The following is a 26172-nucleotide window of genomic DNA, read 5'->3' as shown; positions in this document are numbered from 1 at the left end:
GGCAGCTCAAGCGGCAACAAATGCCAAACAGCCACAAAAACAAAGACGTAAGACCATATTTCAAAAGGCGACGTCATTTTATTCTAACGCAACCCCAACCAAAATTCAAAAACCAGACAACAAAAAGCAAAGAAGCGATGACGACAGGCCCCAAACTTAAAAGCTGAAGCTGCAGTTTTATGAGCACTGTCCATAACCATAACCAAAGCGCTACCTAGCGAGTTCTAAGTTAACCTAAGAAAAGCTGCAGTTTTGTAAGCACTGTATCCAACCAAAGTTTTTTTTTTGTAAATGATTGAATCTACCCTCGCAAATAAATTAATTTTCCACCAAGTCATCACTTTTGTTTATAAATATTCTCAGCGGGCGAGTGACGTCAGCGGGTAAAAATAATTTCGATTTTGTTGTTGGTCAAAACATGGCAGCTGGCTAAAAATGTACCTATATCCCTAAAAGCGAATTAGGCAGATTTATGGATATTCGGAATAAACTTCAAAGAATTTGGAAAATTTAACGAAAATTTAAATGTTTATCTCTACCAAGAGACCATTAGCTTCAAGGGTCAGTGCTTTCAAAACTTTAGTACGGACACAAACCAGCATGTACATTTTAAGTGGCATTAAGTAGAAATCAAAATTTCTTCAACTTATAAAAATCATAGCAAAGGATAAAAGCCTAGAAAATAAATAGAAATTGCCAGTTTAGAATCCCTATAGGATTTTTTGAAAATTAAATGTGAATTAGATATTAACCAACCGAGAAGAAATCAATCATTAGATGTTAAAGCTGTCAAATAATGTCTTAGAACTAAGAACTTAAATAAAATATATTATTTAATATTATCTCAATAGCTCTTTTCAAGAGCAACCGAGGCTTGTGCACACCATTACCGCTTCGGGACGGGATCGATATTAGTGCTAGGCTACACGATGATCGCAATCACTGAACTCAAAGCAATCTAAACACGGCAGTTAATGGATGATCTATTAATTTTGTTAATACATTTGACAAACACACAGCATTAGCGGCATTACGAGGAGTTAACAGAATGGATGACAAATGACAGAACACCAAAATAAAAACTAAATTAGGGATAGTTCACAGGACAAACGGATACAAACGCAAGTTGAGAATTATAACAATTTTAGTTTTGCTTTTGGTGTGAAGATTTTATTGCCAAAAAAATAAAGAACAAATGCGCAAGAAGAGAAGTGGAAAGAACAAGTAAAATAGATTATTAAAATAATAATAAAAATGAACAAAAAAAGCGAATAAGTTGAGGATAAGTAAATTCGATGCGAAATGCGTTTTGTCAAATGCAAAAACAAACTCTCTTCAAATCATACATCATATGCAGCATATCGTATACGTAACAGTGTGTTTAAAGATCTATTTGTACAGCGATCAAAGGCATCCGGATAATACATGCTCTAGCTTTAGCTTTAAGCTTGGCGGAGTCGCAGAGTCTGCTCACAACAATCCCCGGAGGCCGCCGAAGAAGCGCCCGAGGCGTCCGCCCACGGGCCGGTTGACCAGCTCGTAGAGCGACCTCAGCGTGCCCGCCAGGAAGCGGTAGAGCGCAAAGTGCTCCAGCAGGTTGCCCACGTCCAGCACGAACTCGATCACCCGCGCCACGAAGCGCGTAATGGGTGCGCACTGGCACTCGGCCACCTGCGCCACCAGCAGCTGCTGGGAGTCGGGATGACCGCGACCAGGAGGCTCGCCGCCCGGCCGCTGCCTCCGTCTCCGGCGGAGACCGGCCGACGCAGATGATGATGATGGGTGGCGTGGTGGTGGTGGAGTACTTGGTGGAGGCTGGGACTCACCTTTTGTCTGGCCAGCGCAGTGGTTGGACAGCACGGTGCCCGGCGGACCGCGCAGCACGGCCTCCAGGCAGCGGATGTTGTCGCGGCACGTGTTGATGATCTCGTTCTGGATGGGATTGAATGGGATTGCTAGGTGTTAGCAAGGATTTGCCTGGAAGTGGAAAGAAGGTGCACTCACATAATCCTCTGGTCTGAGCAGATGGCACCTGATCTTCAGCGCCCGCGTGTCGTCCAGCCTGTCGCGGCTCTGCTGCAGCAGGGAGCGCATCTCCTGCTCCCCGTCCTCCGAGTCGGAGCCGCTCGAGGAGGAGGTGGTGGCCGGGATCAGCTTGATGCTCTTCTCCAGGTTGCGGGAGGAGCGCCTCCGCTCGTCCGCCGTCACGGTGCGGCGCCTCCTGGTCGAGGTATCGCTCTCCGAGGTGCGCCGCAGCAGCGACTGGGCCGAGTGGCTCATCCCGCCGAACTCCAGCTTGCGGCCCACGGACTCCGTGCGATAGCCGACCTGCTGGCCAACTGACTGGCCCTTGGGCGTGGTCATCAGCGCGGTGGCGGAGGCGGAGAGCGAGGGCTGTGCCTGCAACTGCTGTGCCTGCTGCTCCTTCTGTGCGTTGCCCACTGGTGTCTCATCCATATCTGGATAGAAATACATTTATTAATGCATTGGTTACAGATAGGGATTAACTTTTGACTAACCTTGACAGGACTTGCGCCTGACTTCCAGGGTCTTGCGACGGCGCTCGTACTGCAGCTCCAAGGCGCGCTGGCGGCGGGCGTGGTCCACGCTGCTGCTGATCGTGTCCTGGTTGATGTGGAGGGTCTTCAGCTCGTGCTTCTGCAGCGAGTCCATGCGCGGCGGCGAGAACGAGTCCAGATTGTTGGCCGCCGAGAGGGAACTGCAGCAGTCCGACTGCGAGTCGATGAAATTGCTGCGGAATGGCGGAATGGATTGGGTTGTGAGCGGTTATAAATAACTCTTGGCACGGCCTCAAAGGTCGCCTCATCTTCAGCATCATCGTTTCTGCCAATGCTCACCGATAGTCATCGCCGAATTCCAAGAGACGCCGCGCTGCATCCGAGTCGAAGCCCTCGGAGTAGTTCTCCGAGTTGTACTTCTCTTGGTAGTTGTCCCAGGCCGTCTCCGAGATGCTGCTGTGGTGGTCCTCGGTGCTCAGTTCTGTGGGGTTGACACATTTATTAATAATGCTCAATAGTGGGGGGGTTTGGGGAGGGTACGAATAGTTCAAAGAAACCATCATTAAAAGGTAAAATAAAAAAATGTAAAAGGGGATGCGGACATAATGTTTTTAGGAGAGCGAATAGAATCGTTTCGGGTGCATATTGCAATACCTTTTAGCCTGGTCGGAACCGGCTTGGGTGCTTGTGAGTGAGAGAACAGATAGAACAGATAGAGAGCACAGTTTGGGTATTCCCATCGGTTAGATCCCGCCGAGAACTCACCTGCTTGCTGCTCGTCCTCGTTCATGTAGTTCGAGAGCGCTGCCAGGGCGCCCAGCCGCGTCTCGCTGGCCAGCAGACCGGCCGTGGTGAAGGATCCCACGCGGAACTTGGGCAGCATCAGCTGGCTCTCCCCCGCCTCGCCCTCCGCCTGCAGGCACACGACACCCGGAGGCTCCCCCTTGGGACTCGAGGGGGCGATGGCGGCTCCCTTCTGGATGCTCTGGATGCTCAGCAGCGCGTTGGTGAACTCCTGCAGCTGCTGCGAGGACATCGACTCGCAGGACTTCATCAGCGTCTGGGTGAGGTCCCCGCCCAGCTCGGAGCCCGAGTCCGACTTCCTCCCCGAGGCGGCCGATGCCGCCGAGATGCGCTTCTTGCGGGCCTTGCGCCTCCGCAGGGAGCCCTTGCTGTCCGCCTTCCTGGCCGCGTTGCTTCCCGTTCCCGAGGAAGAAGCGGCCCGCGGCCTGGGTCCCGGCGAGAGCGAGTCCAAGGCGCTCTCGCTGATCGAGTGGCTGGCCAGCCCGGGCGGCGAGTGCTCCACGATCCGCGCCGTGGTCAGCTGGGCCGCGTCCGTGGTCAACTGGGAGAGGCAGGAGACAGACCACGGCCGCTCCGACTTGCGGCGCGTCTGCGGCCGCTTCACGATCTTCACGTTCAGGCTCTGGTTGCTGCTGCCGAAGCCCGAGGGCGTGGCCGGCTGGCCAATGGGCTCCGCTGACCCACCGATCCGCTCCGTGGAATTCCCGTAGGAATTCGTGCTCGTTTGCATACAGGTGGCAATGGAATCGGTGAATCCCTCCGAGGTGTCCGACCCGCCGCCGCCGTTCGCCGCTCCTCCTGCCGCGCCAGCTCCTCCCTGGGGCACCGAGTCCGTCTCGGAGGCCTCTCCGGATGCCTCGCAGTCGTCGGGCTTGCAGCCCGGCAGGAGTTCGTGCGTGTGGCTACGGGTGAGCAGCTGTGGGGTCGAGGGCTGGTGCTCCAGCCACTCCTGGGGAAACAGAGTTAGAGATTACACATAAGAAAGGTGTGGAATTGAGGAAAGTACAGTGGGACCCACCTCCACGCGCTGCTTGATGGGATGCGGCATGGTGACCTCGCGCTTCTTGACCGTCGACGAGATCTTAATGATGGAATGTTTCTGCTTGGTTGGCGTCTTCAGAGCGGCCTCTTGGGCGTCGCGCACCAAATGCTCGGCTTCCAGCACCAACTGCTTGATTGAATCATGCGAGACCTTGCCCTGCAGAGAAAGAGAGAGACAGAGAAAGAGAGTGAGAAGGGGTAGAGAAATGTGTTTAGAGAGCGGAAATTAATGAGCGTGCCCAATCGGAGTTGCAGTCCGCTGGAGTCTGAATCAGTGAAGTCGTTAAGATGACTAACTACTACAGTTTTACTTCCATATACCACTTTTGTTAACTAAAAAATATGTACATATTTAAAAATTTACAATAATAAATATCATTTAAGATGTCCTTTTAGAACCAAAGTGTCTTAACAAAACGAACTCTTAGTCAAACACAACTGGTTTAAGTTTCGGAAGTTACACTGTCGAAATGAACCAAATAGGAAATGCAGCGCAAGAGAGCCGAAATCTTATCAGCGAAGAGGGAAAACTGCGCTAGGCTGTGGAAGTGGTGGGAGTGCTTTCCTTATCGCTGGGAACCCATTCTCCCACCCGCTTATCGCCATTTGTCACCCATTTTCAGTGCACTTCAACGTCATTACTGTCGAGTGGATTTGAATGGATTGGAGTGGCGGAGTGAAGGGGGCGGGGTGCTGAGTAAAGTGGGACTTGAGCATGCCATATATAAACTTGCCCATACACTTCTTATCTAGCTCTGTTTATTTAGCTGCCTCCTCCCCACACCCACTACTTTTTTGCACGACTCATCAATCAAGTGAGTTGCTCACAAGGGAACTTTTCATATAAAAGGCGATTCGGATGACAGAAGAAATTATTTTTGGAAAGCCTTTAATTGTTCTGCATCCGTTTCCTAAGAATAAAAGGTACGTAAACATTCTTGGTAAACAAACCATTCGTAGACTCCTAATCAAATTCTTAATAACTTTGATATTTGCTTCTACCAAATACTTGAGATTAATACTACGTGCAACCCATTTGAATTTTCCGACAAAAAAGGGTTATTCCCTTAAATAGAAACCGTTCGCATAGCTGCTTTTTCAAAACTCCCCACCTTCTCAAACCAGATGATAATGCGACAAAATAAGATTTCGGTTGCTTTAGATGATTTCTGGTTGACACAATCCGAAGTCACTGAAGCATGGCTAATTATGCGAGTGCTATTACGAAATCTTTTTGCTTTTGGGATTTATTTAGTTTTTTCCCAGGCAATTGAACAATTTGAAGGTTTTCTGTCGCTTAAACAGATGTCGCGCACTGTTTTATGTCTTTTGCCGTCTTTTTGGAGCTGCGAGTTTATTTATTTCGCCGCTCAAGTTCGAAGCTCAGTGGATGGTAATCTTTGGCTTAATTTAATTAACAACTTCCTGCGGAGAGCGAGGCACGCGATTGCGGGCAGTTTGAGAGCGACTGCTGCCAAAACGGAAACACTTTTCTAATACCGAGTGAAAACGGCGTTTGCGTTTGCGTTCACGGCTTGCGGCTTACAATGTCCAACTCACAGTTGCAGTCAGTTGCCCAGTGAGCGCGAAAAAGCGATTGGGCGTTTGCGATAATTAAAGGCAATTATTAATGCGAGTGCGGACGCTGGCCTGCCAATTAAGCCCAAAACGGGAAAGCCAACGTTCCGACTTCAGCTTCGCTTCGGCTTCAGCTTCAGCTTCATTCGAGATACAGATACGAATTCGACTTCAACTCCTTGGCAGCAGTGGCTCTCAGACTGTCGTCGCAGCGCTATCTCCTTCTCTGTCGGCCCCACTCCATCTCGCTCTCACTCACTGGGCCTTGACAGTTGTCGATTTGGCCAGTTTGGCTTTATTTATATTTTTACCCGCACGCAACGAGTTTTTAGCTTTTAGCCAAAATCTAATCGCGTTAATTTTGTTTTGGGAAATTGAGGCCAGGCAATGCTCACAGTTTTAGGGAAACTATGGTAAAGGTTGCACGAACACTGGTTTAATTACCGTTACTATATTTAATACGAAATTGTATTTTGAAGATCGTTGTTATGTTAAACACTCACAGTTTTGCAACCACAAAGCAGGAGAAGTAGGAGATCACTGGTATTTAAATCTGGTTTCAATTATTCTGTTTCACTGTAATTTACTGTTTTAATGAGTTAAGCTATTATGCATGTTTCTTTTATTTCTGCTAAATTGGAATGCTGTGGCTCGTAGCTGTTGTTGCGCCTGCCATTTATTCAATGCAAATCTCGCAAGCAAAATAAACACATTTTGTAGCTGTTGTAGATCTAGGTTTTCTATTGTTGTTTTAGCAATTGTTCGTCGGTTGGGTATTTAATTTTGTTTTTGCTATTATCTTGGGTAGTCCGCTCCCCGATTTCGTCCGTCCGACGGCTCCAACGTTGCGAATCACACTGAGGCTAATGCTCCGCCGGCGCTTCATTCGCTTTTTCAGTTTTTCAGGCTGAGCTGTGGAGTGCACTCACTCTCGCACGTCGGCGAATAGTGGGATTGCTCCGCGAATTAAATAAACTGTCGAATCGAAATGCGTTTGATAATGGCTCCGCGGGGAGGGGAGTTGCGGAGTCGAGGAGGCGGACAGCGACAGCTTGATAAGATAATATTCCGAATCGATTTGGGGCCAAAATCTGCGAGAGGAGCCTGATAGATAGGAGCTCCTGCACATGATTGCGATTTATTCCACTTCTCCTTTTTATTTTCCATTGCCATTATTTGCTTTATTATTTGCTCAATTTGTGTTATTACTCGTATCTCTGCAGAACACCTCCATTTGCTGGTGAATACAAATCATTTGGGAACGCCGATAAGATAACCCAATTGTTGGTTTAGGTGAGCAGATTATTTCCTATATTATTTGCCTCTACATATATATTACGGTTGTTTAATCAAATTTATTCCTCTTCTTCATCACCTCGATAGGTAAATCAACTCTTCAACCTCTTTCTTCTTAATATCTATAACTTGACATCCAGGTGAGCTATTAATAACATAAATTCACTTGTCTGTCATTTTTGTGCCAGTGATTTGTTTATTGAGGCTCGGCTTAATGTCACTATTTGCTTTTTAAACAGCGTTTATTTAAATGCTGTCCCTGTCCATCAGTTTGCAAAGTTTAATTTGCGATTCGATACAAATCATGTGTGTCCAATCGATAAGATATGTAATTCACCGGGCTGCGATTTTTATATAAAAGTATTTCTGCCTGACCGACGTCACCGGTATTGGTTATCTCAAAATCTGTTTTGGTTGCGTCGACTTGATATATGGGTTTCGTTTTTTTGGGGCTCGGGATCAGGTTCAGGTTCGAGATCGGGTTGCGAAAATGCAAAATTTGTCAAAATTAATCAAAGCTGCACAGGATTTCACTCTCAATAAATCAACGCACTGCGCATGCGTGCCGCTCGGAGGGAAAAAGGGGGAGGCCCGAGTGCCCTCGGCTGGAAAATGACGGTGGAAATTGCGTGCGACAGTGCGACCACTGCGAAATGCAAATGGGACTGCGAAAATGCCCGAACGTGTACAGGCTGACCGGGGAAAAGTGAGAGTGTTGACTGCCGAACACGTCGGCCACTCCGAAACCTCAGAGACGACATTGATATTCGGCGACAAATGATGGGAGCACCGCGGCGGGAGATATGCTTTGGTATGGTATGGTACTCCGTACTCCTTTATCTCCGCTGGATTTCACACACCTCCGCACAAAGCCGCTGTCGCAGCTCGCATTACACTCCATTACGCTCGGCGAGTTGTCAGCTTCGCATGTTTTACCACCGCTTTTACACGCACAAAAAGTGACCACAGAAGTCAGTTGGGAGAAATTCGAGGCGACGCACGCAAACAGCTAAATCAAATCCGCAGGAGGGGATCGCAGTTGGACCACCGACATTGCTGGATTTGATCGAACTCAAAGTCAATCAAGTGTGAATGAAACTGACGCAGAACCGAAAAAAGTAATCTAGAACAGTCTCTAATTGGAGCAGTGGGTTTCCCGCAGAACTATCTTCACAATATGAAGAGAAAGTTTCTCTATTTTCACATGAACTGAATAGTTCCCTAAAGTAGTTCTTTCGAATGCTGGACATCTTAATATAAGATAGATTCTCCTATGGGCAGACAGTTAGATCACCAACTCTTTTTAGTGAAGTAACGCAATGCCAACCATTAATCATGATCAGCTGAAGCAAAGCCACACTCTCATGTTTATGTCTCTATCTGAACCTCATTAGCAGGAAGTGATGACTTCCTTCCTCCCATCACATCAATATTTCACGGCTTACCTTGGCTGGCGAGCTGTGCATCATGGATGCGGACATGGTGGCGTTGCTGCTGCTGGCCTGCGACTTGGACGACTTGGCCGACTTGGCCGGCGATCTCGGCGGCAAGTGGCAACTGGCCACGGTTTCTGCTGGCCACACGCTGATGTTGCAGATGTCCGCTCGGCTGTAGAAGCTGTTGTTCATCTGCGGCACAAAGGAAATGCACATTAGTATTAGCGATACAACAGAGTGTCCCAAAACAAATTACAAAAAACAGAAACTAATCGCATGAGAGAGCTGTAATGATCGTCCCTGTAATGATTTTCCTACTGCTGAAAATGTCAAATAGAGACCACAACTATTTTTCCAGCTTGAGCTGCAGTCTTTCGCCCAATCTTGTCCCTTTCAATTGTCTCGTTTCATTCCACCTCACGTTGCACGGGCTTCTTTTCATTTGCCTTCAATGAAGAAATAAATCACACGTTTCCCAGTTAATTTCGTACTTTCCCATTTTTGACGTGCTCCGCTCAATTTCCCGAGCGACGGCGATCGTTTTTCCTGGACCACGACATCATGCCATGTCGGTAGTCATCGATCGAGGTCTCAGTCTCAGTCTCAGTCCGCCGTTTCCAAGCGGCAGGAGGCAGGAGCTAGTTGCAGCAGTCGGTGCATGATTCGCTTTCATTAACCCAACTGCTTAATCATCCGCCGAGGTTTTCCATTTATTGAAAACGCTCTGCCCGTCGCCCAGTTTTCCGTTCCCCAAGCCCAAGCCCAAACTAAATCCAAACCTGATCCCAGCCCAGTCCCTCGCTCCTCGCAGTTGCGGCAAACAAAGCTCTTTTATTGACACAAGTCACAGACATGGTTACTAGACTCGAGCACTTGGCACTTGACTGACTGTGGGAACTTGTCGAACACTCGAGAGGAGCGCAGCGGAACGGCTTTGCGATCGGACTCGGACTCCATTCCTGGTGCTCCACTAATGGCCAAGTGGCAAAGTCGATCTGATTGTGGAGGTTCTCGAAGAGTGGTTCAAAAATACTGCACAATAAAGGGATGCCTGCCTATTCGGTATATGCCTAATGCCCATCAAAATGATTTAAGCTAGTAATGGGATAAAAATGTTATGGTGTCATGTAGAGAACATTAACTAAGTATACATTAAAGTTAAATTCATTCAATAAGGAAGCCATTATCAGAACTAATAATTAAGAAAATATCTTTCTACTGCAGTAATAAATTGATCCCCGTTTAGTCAACGACTTCATAGTTAATTCCCGCGATCTTACTTTCTTTTGTGAAACCCAATTCCCTGGATGCAAAAGCCACTCACCTGCTGGGATTTGCTGGCGTTTCCATTTGCCATATCAGCAGTTGTCTCATCGACGCCCATCTTGATCTTGGCCAGATCCTCGGCTGCCTCCCCCTCGTTGTTGTTTTGCTGCTCATGTTGCTGATGTTGCTGATGTTGCACGCTGCTGTAGCAATTGTTGTTGCTAATGACGTGTCTGCCATCGCTGGCATTGCCATTGATTTGGAACTCCATCTGCATCTGCGAGTGCGAATGTGAGTGTGAGTGGATCTGCATCTGCAGCTGGGTGACTCGCGACGTGGCCGAGGTCTCCGTGTGCCTGCCGTTTGAGTTCGAGTTTGAATTTGAATTTGAGTTCGAGGAGGAGCAGGCGCTGCTGCTGTCGTAGTTGCTGCTGTGCGATATTGCTGCTGCTGCCGATGCTGCCACGATCTGCTGGCTGGTGGTGCTGACCGAAGCCTCCTCGTTCTCCTTATCGGAGTCGTCGCTGGGCGGGAGTGCTCCACCCGTTGCCGTCGTAGAGGAGACGGCCGTGGACTGCAGACCGTCCACCGCGGCACTTGATGTTGATGTTGCCGTTGCTGTTGCTGCTGAGGCAACTTCCAATGCTGCTGCTGCTGTCGCCGTGTAGAGCCAACCTTCGTCGTCGTCATCCGTTGAGGCATCAGCCGACTTCAGTATCTGTGCGGCAGGAAGGCAGGAAAGCGGCGGATGGGAAGGGAAAACGCAGTGGAACATTAAAATCAGTGGTAACAAAATTCGCCGAAGGAAAAGCCAACTGCAGAAGAAACCGGCGATGAAGATGAAGTGGTAGAAAATGAAGTTTAATTAGCGTTACTTGCGCAAAATGGCAAATTGTTGTGCCGCTGCACTGGCAACTGGCAACTTGCAACTTGCAACTTGCTGTTGCTGCTGCTGCACATGAGCAACATCTTTGAAGCTCCGCTTGCCAGCCGACAACAACGCCTTCTCGCTGGCTTTCCTGACTTCTCTGGCTTTTCCAACTCCACCGACTCCACCAACTCTCTGCCTTGTCTTTGTGCTGGCAATTTATTTCCATTTCGAATGGTGACGACCTCAGCAGTTGTCAAATGTGGGAGGCAGGCTGGGGAATCGAAGGGGGAGTACCGAGTACTGAAGAATTGAAGTGGGCGGGCCAGAGAAGTTGCGGAGAAGTTCAGACAGGCGGACAAACAAATTAAGTCTGAATGTTGTCAAGTTAAGAAGCACAAAGTACGAGATCTCGCAGGGATCTGCTAAAGTTAAGGGTTTCGTCGATTTAATTCGCTTCTTTGTTTCACAAGAAACAGAAATGAGGCACTAGACTAAAGCTTTTACTTTTCGACTCCTTTGATCTCGAAAATTGTTTCTTTTGTGTCGGATGATTAATGATCGAGCAGCCGACGGCTGGCGGTGTTGGATTAGTTGATAATGCAGACTACCGAATAATGGAGTACGTATTCAAAAGTTAATTAAGAAGTGGTTAGGCATGCCAAAAACTATGAGTATTATTAGATATACGTGCGGTGTGTTAGGCTACAGACATCGAAAATAGCGAGCTGTCGCGGCATGCTAATTAGTTGGGCAGAGGGGCGCAGAAGAAGAGACCCTCGACCGCTGATGAACGTGACCCCAACACCTCGGCGAGCGGAGCGAATGCGGTCGGTCCGCTGATTCGCTGCTCCGCCGATCCGCTGATGAGTGTGACCCGCGTGCGACCACAGAGGTCGCGGCGATCCGCCACCCGGGAACGGTGCTTGGGTACTTACGTCGCCGCCAGCTACACTGGCCACTGGATCCGCTCGCCGGCGGATCAGGCACGGATCGTCCTCGCTCTGCAGGTCGCTGCCCGCCGCGTTGCCCTGCTCGTTGTCCGTGTCCAGGTGCTTGAAGTAGAAGATCGCGCAGTTCTTCGACTTGCGGTTCGAGCGGTTGAACTTGGAGGTGTCGCTGTGGTGGTGGCGCGTCTTCCGCAGTCCCAGCGGACTCTTGTTCAGCTCGTGACCGAGTCCGTGACCCATCCCGTTACCGTGACCGTGACTGGTGTTCCCATGCGAGTTGGGCGTGATCACCGCCACGGCGATGTTCTTGTTGTGCGCCTTGCTGGGCAGCATCTTGCCGCCGATGTTGTGGTGTCGCTGCTGCAGCAGCGCGTTGCTGCCGCTGCCGGTGAGGTTGCCGCCGCTGCCCTGCGGCATCTCTGCGAGGTGCAGGAGGACCCTGCGGGAGCTTGTCGCCGCCACTGGCACTCCCCTTCTGCCTCCCAGCTGCCGCACCTGCTCGAAGTCGCTGCTCTCAGAGTCTGCCTCAAAGTCGGTCAGGGTGGCTGCCCCACTGGGGTGCGGGTGCGGGTGGTTCGCCTGTCTCCACGACCGCTTGGCGATCAGGAAGTCCACCACGTCGGCGCCCGGATCGGGGTCCTCGTCCTCGTCCTCCTCCTCTAGCTCCTCGTCGGCCTCATCGCCGGGCTGAATGCAAGTGTGGGAGGGTTGGACAAGTGTTAAGTGGGTCGACACGGGGGAAAGTGGACAGTGGATCGTGGGTCGGGTTGTCGTGGGAGCACACTCATACAAAACACATGCTCTGCCCTTCAAGTAGTGCCAACTAGGGTTTGCTTTTGGATCTTCTTGGACGGGAATGGCCAAAGTGGGGATTGGAATAAAGGAGAGACTCTGTCCTTGTCGAATGCCGAAAGGTTCATAAAAATGATATTGACAAGAAGTTTTTTTTTGGTAATTAAAAGTCATCTAAGTACTAACTACTATCCAAGATGGTTTAGGCTGACTGGCCCAACCAAACCAAGTTGGCCAGATCATTTGCTAAGTATTCTGTTTCTCCTTTTACGGTTCGGGGTTCTGGGATAACGTTTCTTTTCGGTTTCGGTTAGGTTCGTTTGGGTTCTCTGGTTAGTCGAGCTGGGGTTAGGTTAGGTCAGGCTCGGAAAGTTGACAGTACTGCGGAAGGCGGGGGCATGCAACTAAGAACGACTAACGACTCAACAGAACGACAAGTCAAACAGCACTACATACGGAATATGCAAATCACTCGAACGAGGGGCATCCGCCATGGGATGGGACGACTTACCTTTTGAGGTGCAAGACAATCGCGTGGCTGATCCGCCGAGGGAGACTCCACCTGGGATGCGGCTGGCTGGGATTGCGAGGGGCCACAGACAATCTGGGTGGCTGCGATCTGGCAGCGCTGGAGGATCAGTTCCGCGGGGGTGGCCGACTTCGGCTCGCTGTTCTCCAGATCCAGATCCGAGTTGACCTCGTTCAGATCGTCCTCGGTGGCTTCGCCCTCGTAGCCGAAAGAGTCGTCTTCGGTGTCCTCCTCCTCTTCCTGGTCGTCGTCATCCAAGCCGTTCTGCAAGAAACGAGAAAGAGGAAAACAGATCTCAGATCAATGATGCATTCGGATTCATTAGGGGTTTCCTTTTCGGCTCGATAGAGTTGTGAATATGAGCCCCGGATTTTAATTGGACAACTGTGTGATCTTGATCTTCTGGCTATCCCTGGCTACCTGGGAAACTCTCTGTTTCTGGCCCGGCCAGTCCGGTCTCCTTTCCAGCTGCTCTTCCTGCTTCCATCGCAACACGTAACACTCTTCCTCCTTCATATGCTGGCTAAGCTAAAATTATAATTGCTTTCAATTGTCGACACACGAAGCTCTCGCTCGAGATCAGCGGGTGGACACGGACGGCAGTCAGCAGACAGGCTAACACAACAGACAGTGGGACGGAAAAGCAGAGACAGTGAGACAACTGGCAAACACTTGGCCAGACAGATGTCAGATAAGCCGAGAGGCGAGAAAGAGTGGCTGGATACCCTCCTCTCGAATGGTGAGATTTGGATCGGGTCTTTCCGAACACACAGATGTCCACTCTGAGTCCAAAAAACCATATCAACAATTGTTTCTTGTGATTGAATTCGTATAACATAGATTTTAGTAAGGCAACTCTTAAACTTTTCATTTAAACAAAAATTAATAAATCTCAAAAGAGTAGAAAGATCTTCGTATTTGCCAAGTTTTCCCTCCCATAATTTCCTTTTCTTTTTTCATGTACACGCCCACACAAGTGAGAGGCGGCGGTGGACAGGCGTCTGAAGAGGCCTTGATGGCATTTCAAAAATGTTTCGCTTTTTACCAGAACTGTTGGGGAAAAGAGGCCTCGTGGCACAACCTCGAGTGACCTTGGTCTATCCGCGAGAGCTCCCCTTTCCCTCACCTCTTTCGATCCGAATTACACACTGAAAATGTGGCGTTAACACTCTATAAAATAAAACTAAGGAAATTCCACAATTAACCCAAGAGACCTCACCCCTGGCGATCAGCAATCAGCTGTGGAATGACTTTTATGGCCATCAGATGTTTTAGCTGGCAATTTAGTGTTTTCGCCTTTTCGGATTTGCGTAATTCGTAATTTCGTTGTTCGGGTAAATGTTTCTGAACAAGTCCAGTGGAGGCCGCCTGAAGGTCGCTCTAAACATCTGAAGAAGCTCGTTCTCCACGGACGAGATCCAGCGGATTATGTGGCTAATTGTCCAGATGATTTATGGCCGAGAATCGCTTACACACCTCTTGTTCGGCGCCTCTTGGTTGTTTTTGTTTATGGTAAAGAGAGGCAGGAGTGCAGGGCTTTCGAACAACAAAGAGGTGAGACGTGTAAATAGACCATTTACCATGATGTAAATAAATAGGGAAGTAAAAGAGGGTCAGACTAGCCATCAAATGTGATGGTCGATAAACAAAGAACGGACCAGCAAAATATAGCAAATCGAATCTTAGGAATTTATGAACAAAAGTCTTAAGGCTTGAGTAAGATCGAAAATTGTAACCGAAAATCTACAAGTTGTTTATTAATGGTCACAGAATTTGTTTATCGGATCGAATGGTATCTTTCCATATCAGTTTCATCATCATCGAAGGGAAGGAGTTTACTGCTCCATCTACAAATTATTTATTTCTTTCTTCAATCTGATCTCTGATAAGTTTTCCCTTTTCTTCATCAGCTGCATCTGATCTGGTTTCTGGGCTTTCTCCAAATTAGCATAACACCCGCATTTCGTGACGCAATCTGTGAAGACTCATCCAATTTCCTCTTTGTCCCTCGTTCTTCACGCTTTCATCTTAGTGTATTTATCCAATCTCTTAGCCTCATGAAAAACAAATTAGGCGGAAAAACTCCGTTGACAAAACGGTACAAGTTGAGAGCCCAGAAAAGCTTATTAGGTTAAGCCGAGAAATCCCCGACAAATCTAGTTAAAGAACCGCGACTGCCCACGGTGCTGGTGTTGGATGGTGTACACATATTTATGTTCTTATTATGCAAAAGTCGGGAAGACAAGATTACAGACCCCAGACAACCATCAAGAATTGGGCGCGCCTTCCACTTCCACCATTCGGTTCATGGAGTTCTCTCCTCCATTTAGCTGGAATTGGAGTTCAAGTTTATCTTGACGTACTTCAGCAGAACTCTTATTTTGAGGGAAAGGCCGAGAGAAAAGAAGATGGGGATGTCGTGCCAGTCGCTTAGCACCTCATTTACACCCGGGTCTTCTCCTCCGCTTCTCAACCATTCACTTAGCCCCTTGGATTCCCATTCCGATTTTGATCTCAACACGCAATTTCTGGCCATGTCACAATTTTCGTTGTCACTTCGGCCACGATAAACTAGAGCGATAGCCATCGATATGTCTTGGCTAAGTGTGGGAATTTCCCAACAATTGCTACTGCCTCCCATGCATTCGCTTGAAATTATGAATTTCTCACACGCCAGCGATTAATTATCGTTAAATGCTGGCTTATCGTCGATATCTGGTTGGGGTTGTCGGAGGAGAGGGTGCGGAGTGGAACAGTCTTCATTAGCATGTGCTTGTATGACTGTTATTATCTTGCAATAAAAACGTGAGTTGCATTCGTCAGCCGACTGTTTATTTTCTATCTATGCCGCACTTTTCGTCAGAGATATCAAATGCAGAGAGGTGAGTTTACGAGGTTGTTTGGGAGGGGATCGATGGGTTCGGTGGAGACTTAGAGAATGAGTTTTAGGAGCCACCAGGTTTATGAAGAGATGCTTAGGAGGATAGTTTCCAAACCCCATTAAAATAAATATAACTAGCGACACTTAAATATTTAGGATCTTTTGCGAAGAGCAAAAGTGTGCAAAATATACTTTATATTTTAAATCTCGGCTTTCTTTGCTATTACGATACGATATAATGTCGGCAAACCAATCACCTTTAAACTAGATAGTTAAATTTTCAGGCGAATCTAGCTTGTTATTCGTAAAGTTAATTGAGTTTTTGCTCTCACTTACATTTCACTGAACGAAAGTTCAGTACGTTAAGCTAGCATTTATTTTTTTAGTGTCCATAATTCGCAATTATTGTTTTAATATATGGCTCCTTCTCGAACCTCTCGTTTTGTGTAAACCGAGCGAAATTTCGCAACAATTACTCAATTCGCCACAAAACATTCAATGAATTTTAATCCAGCGGTGACAACGGCGACAACAGCAACTCCGACTGCGAGGGGAAAACTCTGCGATGGCGCGACAAAACTGCAGACACAAAACACCAACAATAACAATAACAATAACAGCGGTCGCAGCAACAAACAGCAACAACAACAACACCGCCGCGTTGACAACCCGCACAGAAAACAACAATTGGCAAGCAGCGACATGAGCAGCATGGAAACTCCAAGTCATATGGAAAACGGGCAACATGCACCACCGCCGAGCAACATGCACCACCCCCTCGCCATGCACCACCCCCTCAAGCAGCCCACAGCAGCGACAATATTATTACTTTCATTGTTGTTGCCGTTGTGGTGGTGCTGGCGTACGGCAAACATTTCCTGGTACAGCAGCAACTTGGACGTCCACAATTTAGCTCAACTATTACAAATCGCATTAGATGCTAAATTTAGCAAGGCGGAGGAAAACCAAGCACTGAGCACTGAGCTGTGAGTCGCTGCATTGGTCGAGGCAGCAACATCGGCAGGAGCAACAGCAACATCAGCAGCAGCAACTGTTGCTGGCGTGCCGCAATGTGCAACTTCGACAGGCCGTCGGCGATGGTTTGCATATTTTCACTTAAGATCCCGGCCAATTCTCTTCTCGGTGTTCTCGGGGTCTGACCCTAATCTGCGGACAGTGCAACATGTTGCCGCAGCACTCGGGGCTCTATAAAGAGCCCGATCCGGCGTAGGTGTTGCCCACGCCATAATGCCCACGCAAAGAGATGCTAATGCCCGATTCCTGGCCACGCAATTGCTCATAATTTGCAGGTTGCCGGCGTGTTTTTTATGGATCTCTGTACAAGTTTTTGGCTACACCAAAAAAAAAAAAAAAAAATTATGGTTCGCAAGAAGGTGTCCTATTACCTACAGCTTCAAACATTTTAGCCACTTCAAACTGGCATACCTCAAAATGTGTGTAATTGAGAACTTTATCCGGCAGACTTAAAATGTTTCATTATGCATAGTGACCCCTGTTCATATCGGATTTTTATATAAGATTACCACGATTGTCAACAAGGTGACTAACTGTTGTTATTGCGTTGTTAAACAAATAGCGTTTAAATTTTTGAATTCGATGTTGGACAACAATTCGATCCATTTTCACGATGGGTTTCAAGTTTTCAAAGGCTTACAGTAACTTGACCCAAATTTGTTGGATTTAAAGGTGTTGCTGGCAAATGGAAATGAAATATTGACAACTGCAGTCGGTTTTGATTCGATGCAAAGGCGAAACAATGGCAGGCAAACAAAAGTCGCGAATTGACATTTGGCAAATGTCAAATCAGGTAAGGTTGCTGGCAGCACAATAAATCGCATTTGAAGATGTCGCAGTTGCGCCACACGACACAGCGGCAACATGTTGCAGTTGCCTGGCGCTGACTGCTCTCGTTTGTTTGCATTTCGCATTGGGCAACCCACCATTGAGTCCCGATCTCCCGACTTTCCCAGCGATCGATCGATATGGATATGGATACGGGATATGGGAATGCGGCTCGTTTAACCAACAGCTGCTGGCAATTTGCTTTTGTCGATCGCCTATTGTTGTTGTTCTGGATTTTCTTTATGGCTTTCCCTGGCGATCATAAATCAATGGCCCAGAAAGCCAATGTGTGCGATCACAGATCGGTGCGGATCACAAATCCCCATCTTAGCCGTGATAATAGGACACCCCTCCACCGGGCTGGCATAAAATAATGAACCATTTTGGTTGCTTCGGTCATTAGACGGGGTAATTGAAAAACACAAGAGGAGTTGAGGCTCCCAAACCCCCGAGAAACATTAGGCTGGCAATCTGTCATTATCTAAGCCAGAAACTAGAGCAGCTAACGGATTTCGCTTAGGCAGGAGTGTAAAAGCCATTTCAGCGCCAGACAATTTTCTTTATTGCTACCGACTTGCGGCTGCACAGTTTTCTGTTTTCCATTACATGTGGCCAACTTTTTGCGAACTCTACTTAGGTTTTTATTCCGAGCCGAGGCTAAATACTTTTACCAACGAAAGTGAGACTGATCTGGAAGCATAACTCCACCAAGATACAGAAAAACCCCATTGTTTTTCTTCCGTATTTAATCGCAAATTGTGGGTGTGCCCACGCCTCGTTTTCCACGGTTTTACATAATTATTGTGATTTAATTTGAGCTGCTTTCCGGGACACATACAGCATTCAACCTGCAGCAAGCGACTGGCAACATGTGTAAGCAATCAACATGCATAAATTGCAGTTCCGATTCGATTCCGACGTGACTGCCAGCCAAATGGCCAAATGGCCAACCCGGGAGGGGTTCCCCTCCCCACACAATTGTCAATTATTATGCGATTTGCATTCACTCATTTTAAAGCCTCGTTTTTTTGGTTCAAAGGCGGAGAAAAACCAAATTTGCATACTTCGTTTCTGTTTTTTCGTATTTCTTTTTCTGGGTGTGGACTTGCAGACTGGTAGCAAGTTTGGGGATTGATTTATGTCGGTATTTGATTGATGTCTGCTGGTTAGCAAATCAAATGTGTTGTTGCACTGATGATGGGGCCAATTAAATTCATAAATATTTTGATCGTACCCCATTGACGGACGTTAATTGGTGAATGCAAATGGCGGCCAATTAGTAACATTAGAAAAACGACGACAGCTTCAAGGCCCCAAGAAGACAACTTGATTTCCCCCCGTAGATTCCGAATTCCGAGATCTTTTCCCTTTCAGCCGACAGATGTTTCCCAGCCTCCAGTTCAACCTTCAACCCGCTAAAAAAGCAGCCAAAGGTCTCGTGGTCCCAGTCTGCTAAACAAACACACAGCACAATTTCCCGAGAATAAACAACATAATCCCAGGGCGGGAGACGGAGAAAGAGGAGTTCGGGCGAGATATAATAACAATAATAACAGCAATAATGGGGCATAATTCAATGCAATTCCACTGCATTTGTTTATCGAACTTGTGGCGGCCGCAACTGGCAACATAAGTGTGGGAAACACATAGAAGAGACGCAAAAGATGCAACAAACGAAACCAAGTCGGAAAATGCATCAAATTAGGTCTGAGTTCCAAAAGCATTTCCAAAAGTCAGAGTATTCAGGAAATCGGTCAACTTCCATCCTTCCACTCAGTTTTCTTTTGGTTTTTCAAAGTTCAGGCACGTCGTAAATTTGATTTGGTTTATTTCCATTTGCCCTGCGCTGCTCATTTCGGTCACTTTCGTTTGGTTTCGGTGCTGATTTTTGAGCTGATTTCGGATTGCGGAGTTTACCGTCCTGACGCTGACTCTTTTGAACTCTGCAGTTGAGGGCGCATAAATTTCACTTTTACTTTTCGCAGTTTTCGATTTTTATGTTGCCTCAGATATAAACACATTTCTTTATGGCAGCTACTTACTGCTTAACCCCGCGGGTGGAGAAGTGGGAAGGTTGAAGGTAGGGGACGAAGTCATTGACTATTGGGAGCCGTGAGTTGATTACGACACTTGGTTAATGGGGCACCGGGAAAAAAGACTATTTGTGAAGATTACATCCTGGTTTTTAGCCGCTCATATTTATAATTGTTAATAGCGAATTCCTATAAAGTCTCCTGACCTAATAAGCTTTAAAAACGTGGCAAAAACAAATGTTGTCGACTTAGGAAACTTTTTCTGCGAGTGCAAACACTTGTGACATTTCCGTCTGTCCCGCGTTTGACTCGCTATTTTGTTTTTATTGCAGCCGCCTTCGTTTGAAGTCCCGGGTCGGCTTGAATGGGGCGGCTAATCTGCTCTCGGCCAGAAATTGGATGCATGGCAAATGTGGAGCAGCGAACTCACCCGCGGGCAACCGGAGCAAAGCAAAATGTGGCCAGGAAAGTGTTGAAAATTGCCAACTGGATCGGCCCACATAGAGATTGGTCATGGACAGATCCCGGGGGGATGCAAATTATTGCATCAGCCAGGCACTGGAAAATGAAATTGTTTCTGCGGCAACGAGGAAAATATCTAGGGGAAGGAAAAGGGGGCGGAAGGAAGGGGAGGATAAGAGCTCGCCCGCAGCGCAATCAAATGAAGCGGTCCGCAAAAAAGGTTAGCTGCCCCACAGCCAGAGGCCTCCGATGGAAGTGCGGGAAGAAAGCCGCGAAGAACGTGTGTGTGGGTCAGAAGACGCCTCTTCCAGTGCGTGTCTCGAATGAATTATTCAGCTAGAAGGCCCAGGCACGAGGCCAGAGCGTTTTGAGCTTCCTACTCCGCAAATTACCCACAATTAAGAGGGGAGCATGGAAAACGCTTTCCAATTACCAGACAAAGAGGGGCAGAGAACTTTAACCAGGAAACGTTTAGAGGAGGATCCGTCCATCCGCAGCCATCCACTGGATGGTTGCCAGGAAACTGGGTCAGCGTGTCTATAACGCGAAATTGACTTTCACTGGATCTAAACACGAAACGGATGCCTCGAGAGGAACAGAATGCCAGGTGAATCATGTAGCTTTTGCAGAGGGAAAAGGAAGTGCAGATCAGTTTGAAACTACTCCGTAACTAATTAACTTAGTTTTCACAATCATAGCTACAATATAGATAATTAGATTTGTGGGGAGAACTCTTCATTTTCAGTTCCGCCATCTTCCCATCAAACAGGAACCCATCAGACACACCTTACATTGCCACCCAAGCGAAACTCTTTCATCTTTCTCCCAGGTTCGCGTCGCTATTCAATCGCACTGCTCTGCACTCTGCCGCTTTCCCAATACATTTTTGTCGCATTGCCGGCATTTTCACTAAATGAATTAATTAAATCACTCGCAGCCGCGTTATACAAAAACGTAATTAGAAATTTCCACAATTGGCAATGCGACACGACGAACGACGGACGACGGACGTGCGGGGAAAGCGGCGCCAAATGCATTTTCTTTCTTTCCAAGAATCCCTGGCATCTCGAGTGCTTTTCCCTTGCTGGCTGGGAGTTTTCTTTTTTATCGCCAAGTAGATAATCCCAAGTGACAGAAGTCGTAGACACGCCAAGGGCAAAGCACTGCGAAGGCTATTTTCGGATAATCCCTAATCGATTCAAGTTCATGTTGATGAGCCATAAATTAGAGTGATAAATTCTGGGTGCTTTTAGCAGAGGCTCTAATGGAAGTACTCCTCTTTGAATTCATTTTTGTACAGTTCGAAGTCGATTGAAGTTCACACAGATTAACTATAAATTAAGCTAACCTATATATAAGAAAGTTTCTCGTAACTTACCGCTGTGGAGCTGCGTTTCCTCAGTAGATTATCGAGGCACAGTTGCAGTTCAAAGGCCTTCAGATAGAGAAGATGGTAGCGATCCCTTAGTCGCTCCAAGTTTCCTTCGCCCTTCTTGGACGGGTGGTTGCCACTGGGCGGTGGGGCAGCCGAGGTGGTTGCTGTGGCAGCGGTGGGTGTGGTCACCGGTTCGGAGGCGAAGCCACTGCTCAGACTGCTCGACTTGGTGGCCGAGTCGCTGGTTGACTCACTGGAGCAGTTGCTGGTCAACGAGGCGGGTTGCTGGCTCGACAGTTGCTGCTGCAGTTGCAATTGTTGTTGCTGCTGCTGTTGCTGCTGCTGGAGTTGCTGCTCCTTTTCGGCGGCGCGGATGCAAGAGCTCACCACTCGAGCGTGTGATACAATTTCATGGTACAACACCTGGAATCGAAAGGAGAGCGCCCACAAAAAGGGAAATTAAAAAGGTGTTTGTTGAGTTCAACTTATGTGGCTAACATGACGTATACTTGATATGCCCAGGCGGCTAATTGATTAGGCCAACAAGGAGGGAAAGGGATCGGGGTGAAAGGGTGGAGTTGTGGCAAGAGAAAGGCTTGGCTCGAAAGGATATTGTTACAGAGTGTCGCGCACCACATGAAAGTCATGTGCGATTTATGCTTTTCCATATGATATCTTGATGCCGTTGCTCCTTTTCTTTCGGTTGCTCATTCAACTGCAAAGTATAATTCACCTATCACCTCAATTCGTACCATATTCTCATCCTATCTAATCTCAAATTGTTTCTGGTAAAACTCTTCCTTCTCATCCAACGCCCAGTGCCAGATTATCTGTGTAAAATTTGTCCAATTCTGCAACAGCATTTACCGCCCATCTACACTGATATGGCATCGATCATTTGTCATTTTAACAGCTGCTGGGCCTTGGCTTAAACCCCACGACAACCCCATCCGCATCTTGGCCACCTCCAGCTCCAGCCAAAGGTCGAGCTGGAGAGTCCCACGCATTGCATAAGCCCGCCATTGTTCCATGATTAATCGCGGCGACGAGGGCGGGGAGAAAGACTTTCCGCACAGAGCGATATTCAATTTATCAAACATCAAGAAAATAATTACAAGACAATTGACGCCGAGGGGTCGAACGGGGGGAGGTGGGCGTGACACCCGGTGACACCCACACATGTGGGAGAGGAGGAAAAGCCGAGCCGCATCAGCCCGCGCCAGGGAAACTCCCAAAACTCCCAAGCGGCTTCCACAATCTGGACACTGATCTCCATACAAACAGTTTAACCCCGGCGAACTCTTGCGTCACCGACAAAATATGAAAAATCAACAAAGGTGCGCAAAAGTTGAAATTAGAAATCGATAAATATGGGGAGCTGGGGAGGGGGGCGCTCCGAAGGGGAGCGAAGAAAGACTTTTAGAGACAACCTCTGCACCCCAAAGTGTTCGGGCCACGGACATTTATTTACTGCCGCGGACACATCCTTACTCAACTCGAGGCCCAGAGCCCCTCGATCGGAGCTCGGCGAAGCGAGACCCAATGCAAACATACTCGTAAATTTCAATTTTCACCTGTTCACCTGCTTGAGGTCTTCATTGAACCTCCGCTGCTGCCTCCCTTCGACACTGGCACGCTGGCAAATTGAAATGTCACAGAGATTGGGCCTCGCTTCGGAAAATGGCGAATTATGAAAATGATTTCCCTGGACAGCTTCCCCCTGCTCTTGATTTACGTTGGGCAATGGCCAAATTGACACTCGAAGGCAGCTGCCAAAGCCGAAGCCCCTGGCGAAGTCACCTCTGCGACTCTGCGACTCCGCTCTGCCATTTTCAGTTTGAAGAATGATCCGAGAAAGCGACGCCGCGAGGAAGATTTATGGGAAGCCTTAGCAAATCTTCCCCCTCCTTGCAAACGGCAATCGGCAAAGCGGGAAAGTTTTGACGGGCTGCTGGGATTTTTCTCCTCTTTTTCGGCGGGTAACTTTTACTGCCATCGCATATTTCTGCGCAATAAATTTAATTATATTGGAGGAATTCGAAAGACTGATTCGTAGTTGAAGGCTGTCAAAATGAGCTTTTCTTTGTTTTGGCGCCGAAAGTCCTCAGAGTTTCAAATTCAAATTCACAAATTTACTTGTAATAATTTTTAAGTAATAGCCAGTTACTTTTCGTAACTCCACTATTTCGCATAGCGATTTACTCAAGCCAAGCAATTTTCTGCATCAAATTGTTTTGCATTATGATCTTATCATTATATCTAATTACAAGACTGCAGAAACAAAAGAATTCTCTTTCAGAGGCTTGGCTTGGCCCGCTTGCCTGGTGGTTGGGCAAGTAGACAAATGAACCCGACTTAAGCGAGTCGAGTCATCGAAGAAGAGGGCCCCTGGCAAAGAACAAACTTTGCAAACATATGGGCTGGGATGAGTAAGACCTCAACGCGGGAGGAGTGGGAGTGGAAACAGTGGAGCGGGGAGGATCCGGAGAGGCAGGTGTGGGTTGATTATTTGCGATACTTGGGGCTCATTACCAGAATGGAAGACCGGCGACCGGAGAACCCGAGCTGCAGTCGAAGTCGAAGCTCAAACCCAACCCTAGTCAACCAAAGCCGCAACATTGTGTGTCGTTTTTGGAGGAACGCCTTTCTCTTTGTTTTCGGTCTCTTGGCTCTAACAGCAACCAAAAACCAAAACCAAAGCCAAAACCCAAACCAAATCCAAAGCGATCCGAGTCGAGCCGAGCCGAAACTGAGGTGAACCACTCCCAATCTTGGCACGACTCTAAGGTCTGGGCAATGCCTTAACTTTGCTTTGGCTTTAGCTCTAATGCATTCGCCGCCACCCACCCACTTGAGGAGCGCTGGAAATATGAGAGTTAGAATGCAGAACTTTATGCAAAATTCGTGACTAATCTGCGCAGCCTGAACTTGAGGAGCAGCCGTTCATTTTTTGCATTATTATTATTTTCTGCGCGCCAGACTCTCGAGAGGTCTCAAGATTATTGGCGAGCGTAGGAAATAATAAAAGAAATCAGGGAAAACAAATTGGAGTCAGTGCGAAGTTCTCTAGATTGAAATCTGAGGCAAAAACAAAACCAGCACGACCGACTGGCAGGAAAAGTGAATGTGTTGGCCCACAGTGGTGTGAAAGTGTTCGAAAATCATACATTTCTGAGCATGATGTGGCTGAAAATGTAGAAGTGATTGAGGGGCTCTAGAAAGGTTCCACGAACTGAAGACGACCCCATGGGGTTATTGATTTTATAAATTGTACTTTCAGTAACTAAAACCTTTTCATTTGAATAGGATCAGATGGCTTTTTCACATGTTAGTGATTTATTCAGACGTTGAATTAGTAGCCTTGAGTTTATATTTTTTGATGCCCAATAGATTCTCTTCGCCTCTACTATCCGACCAAGTCACAAAAAATGCCAAACACTTTTTAGGCACTACAGCATTTTTACAGTCTTCCGAAAAGCTGCCAAAAAAATTCAGTTTTTCCTGTTTTCTTTCTTTCCCCTTTTTCCCTCGCGTTGTTTATTCATGCGAAATGTTGATCGCCCCTCGGAATCGGTCAAAATAAGTTCCTCTAATGCGCCGGCTATTTTTACCAGCCGCAACTCAATAGAAACTGTGTGCTGGGCACGTCGCGTATCTATATCTCTATATCTTGGATGTCTGCGGCCGAGGTTCGTTGACTCAGACGGCCGGTTGTTGTAATTCGGCAATTCGGTGTGGTTGAGAATGACCAAAGAGTTGAGCAATCGGCTTTGGGTATATAGACAAAAAACAACAATGGCCCACCAGATCGTACATTCATTATCGGAAATGTCAGTGCGTGACCTCGACCGCGTTTTTAGAATTCTACAATTTTAGGTTTTGGTTTTATTAGACTCGGTCCCAGGCAACACCTTCAGATGCTGTCAGATTCGCCAGAGGTCGATTATGAATAGAATTTACAGAATTGTCTTAAATTAACAAAAGACATTAATAAATGTCTGCAATGCTGGCGATTAAAAGGCCTGAAAGTTAGTCCGAAAACGTGCTTAGGTCATATAAAAAAGACTTTTGCTGAATCAAACAACTTATAAAACTAACGCTAGAAAATCGTAAAAGTGTTTTCTAGTAAAATGTGTTTTAACAAAAAGCTCATTAAAAATGTATCAACTAAACACTATCAAATTGGCATAAATCGTTTTTTAGAATGAATCAAATTTATAGCCAATTTTTTTTAGAGCAGGATTCCGACAAAAGCCTAAATTCCAACGCGAAATGTAGAGAAAATTTCCAAGATGTCACATAAATTGGGAACGCACGAACACAAAATAAATTGTTACTTTTTCTGCTTTATTTCCCTCCTTTTTGCAAACATTTTTATGTGGTGTAGTCACGACATTTGGAACACTTCCAAATCGGCCCAAAAATAGAGTTCAACGAACAGAATTAGAATTAGAATTGGTCGAAAATCGGGCAGCGACT

At 47.2% G+C, this 26172-nt stretch overlaps 1 protein-coding gene across 1 annotated transcript in view; it reads right to left on the bottom strand.

Moving 5' to 3' along the window:
* Positions 1-26172, bottom strand: part of LOC108099035 — a 112561-nt gene that overhangs the window by 8146 nt on the left and 78243 nt on the right. The window contains 11 exon segments of the mRNA XM_017202290.2: positions 1827-1932; positions 2005-2459; positions 2520-2752; positions 2859-3000; positions 3285-4272; positions 4342-4521; positions 8684-8866; positions 9999-10658; positions 11747-12445; positions 13062-13343; positions 21697-22116. Of these exon segments, the coding sequence (XP_017057779.2) occupies positions 1827-1932; positions 2005-2459; positions 2520-2752; positions 2859-3000; positions 3285-4272; positions 4342-4521; positions 8684-8866; positions 9999-10658; positions 11747-12445; positions 13062-13343; positions 21697-22116 (4348 nt within the window).

This window comes from Drosophila ficusphila, unplaced genomic scaffold, assembly GCF_018152265.1.
Source record: "Drosophila ficusphila isolate 14025-0441.05 unplaced genomic scaffold, ASM1815226v1 contig_288, whole genome shotgun sequence".
Taxonomy (NCBI): domain Eukaryota; kingdom Metazoa; phylum Arthropoda; class Insecta; order Diptera; family Drosophilidae; genus Drosophila; species Drosophila ficusphila.
This window is presented reverse-complemented; position numbering and strand designations above follow the sequence as displayed.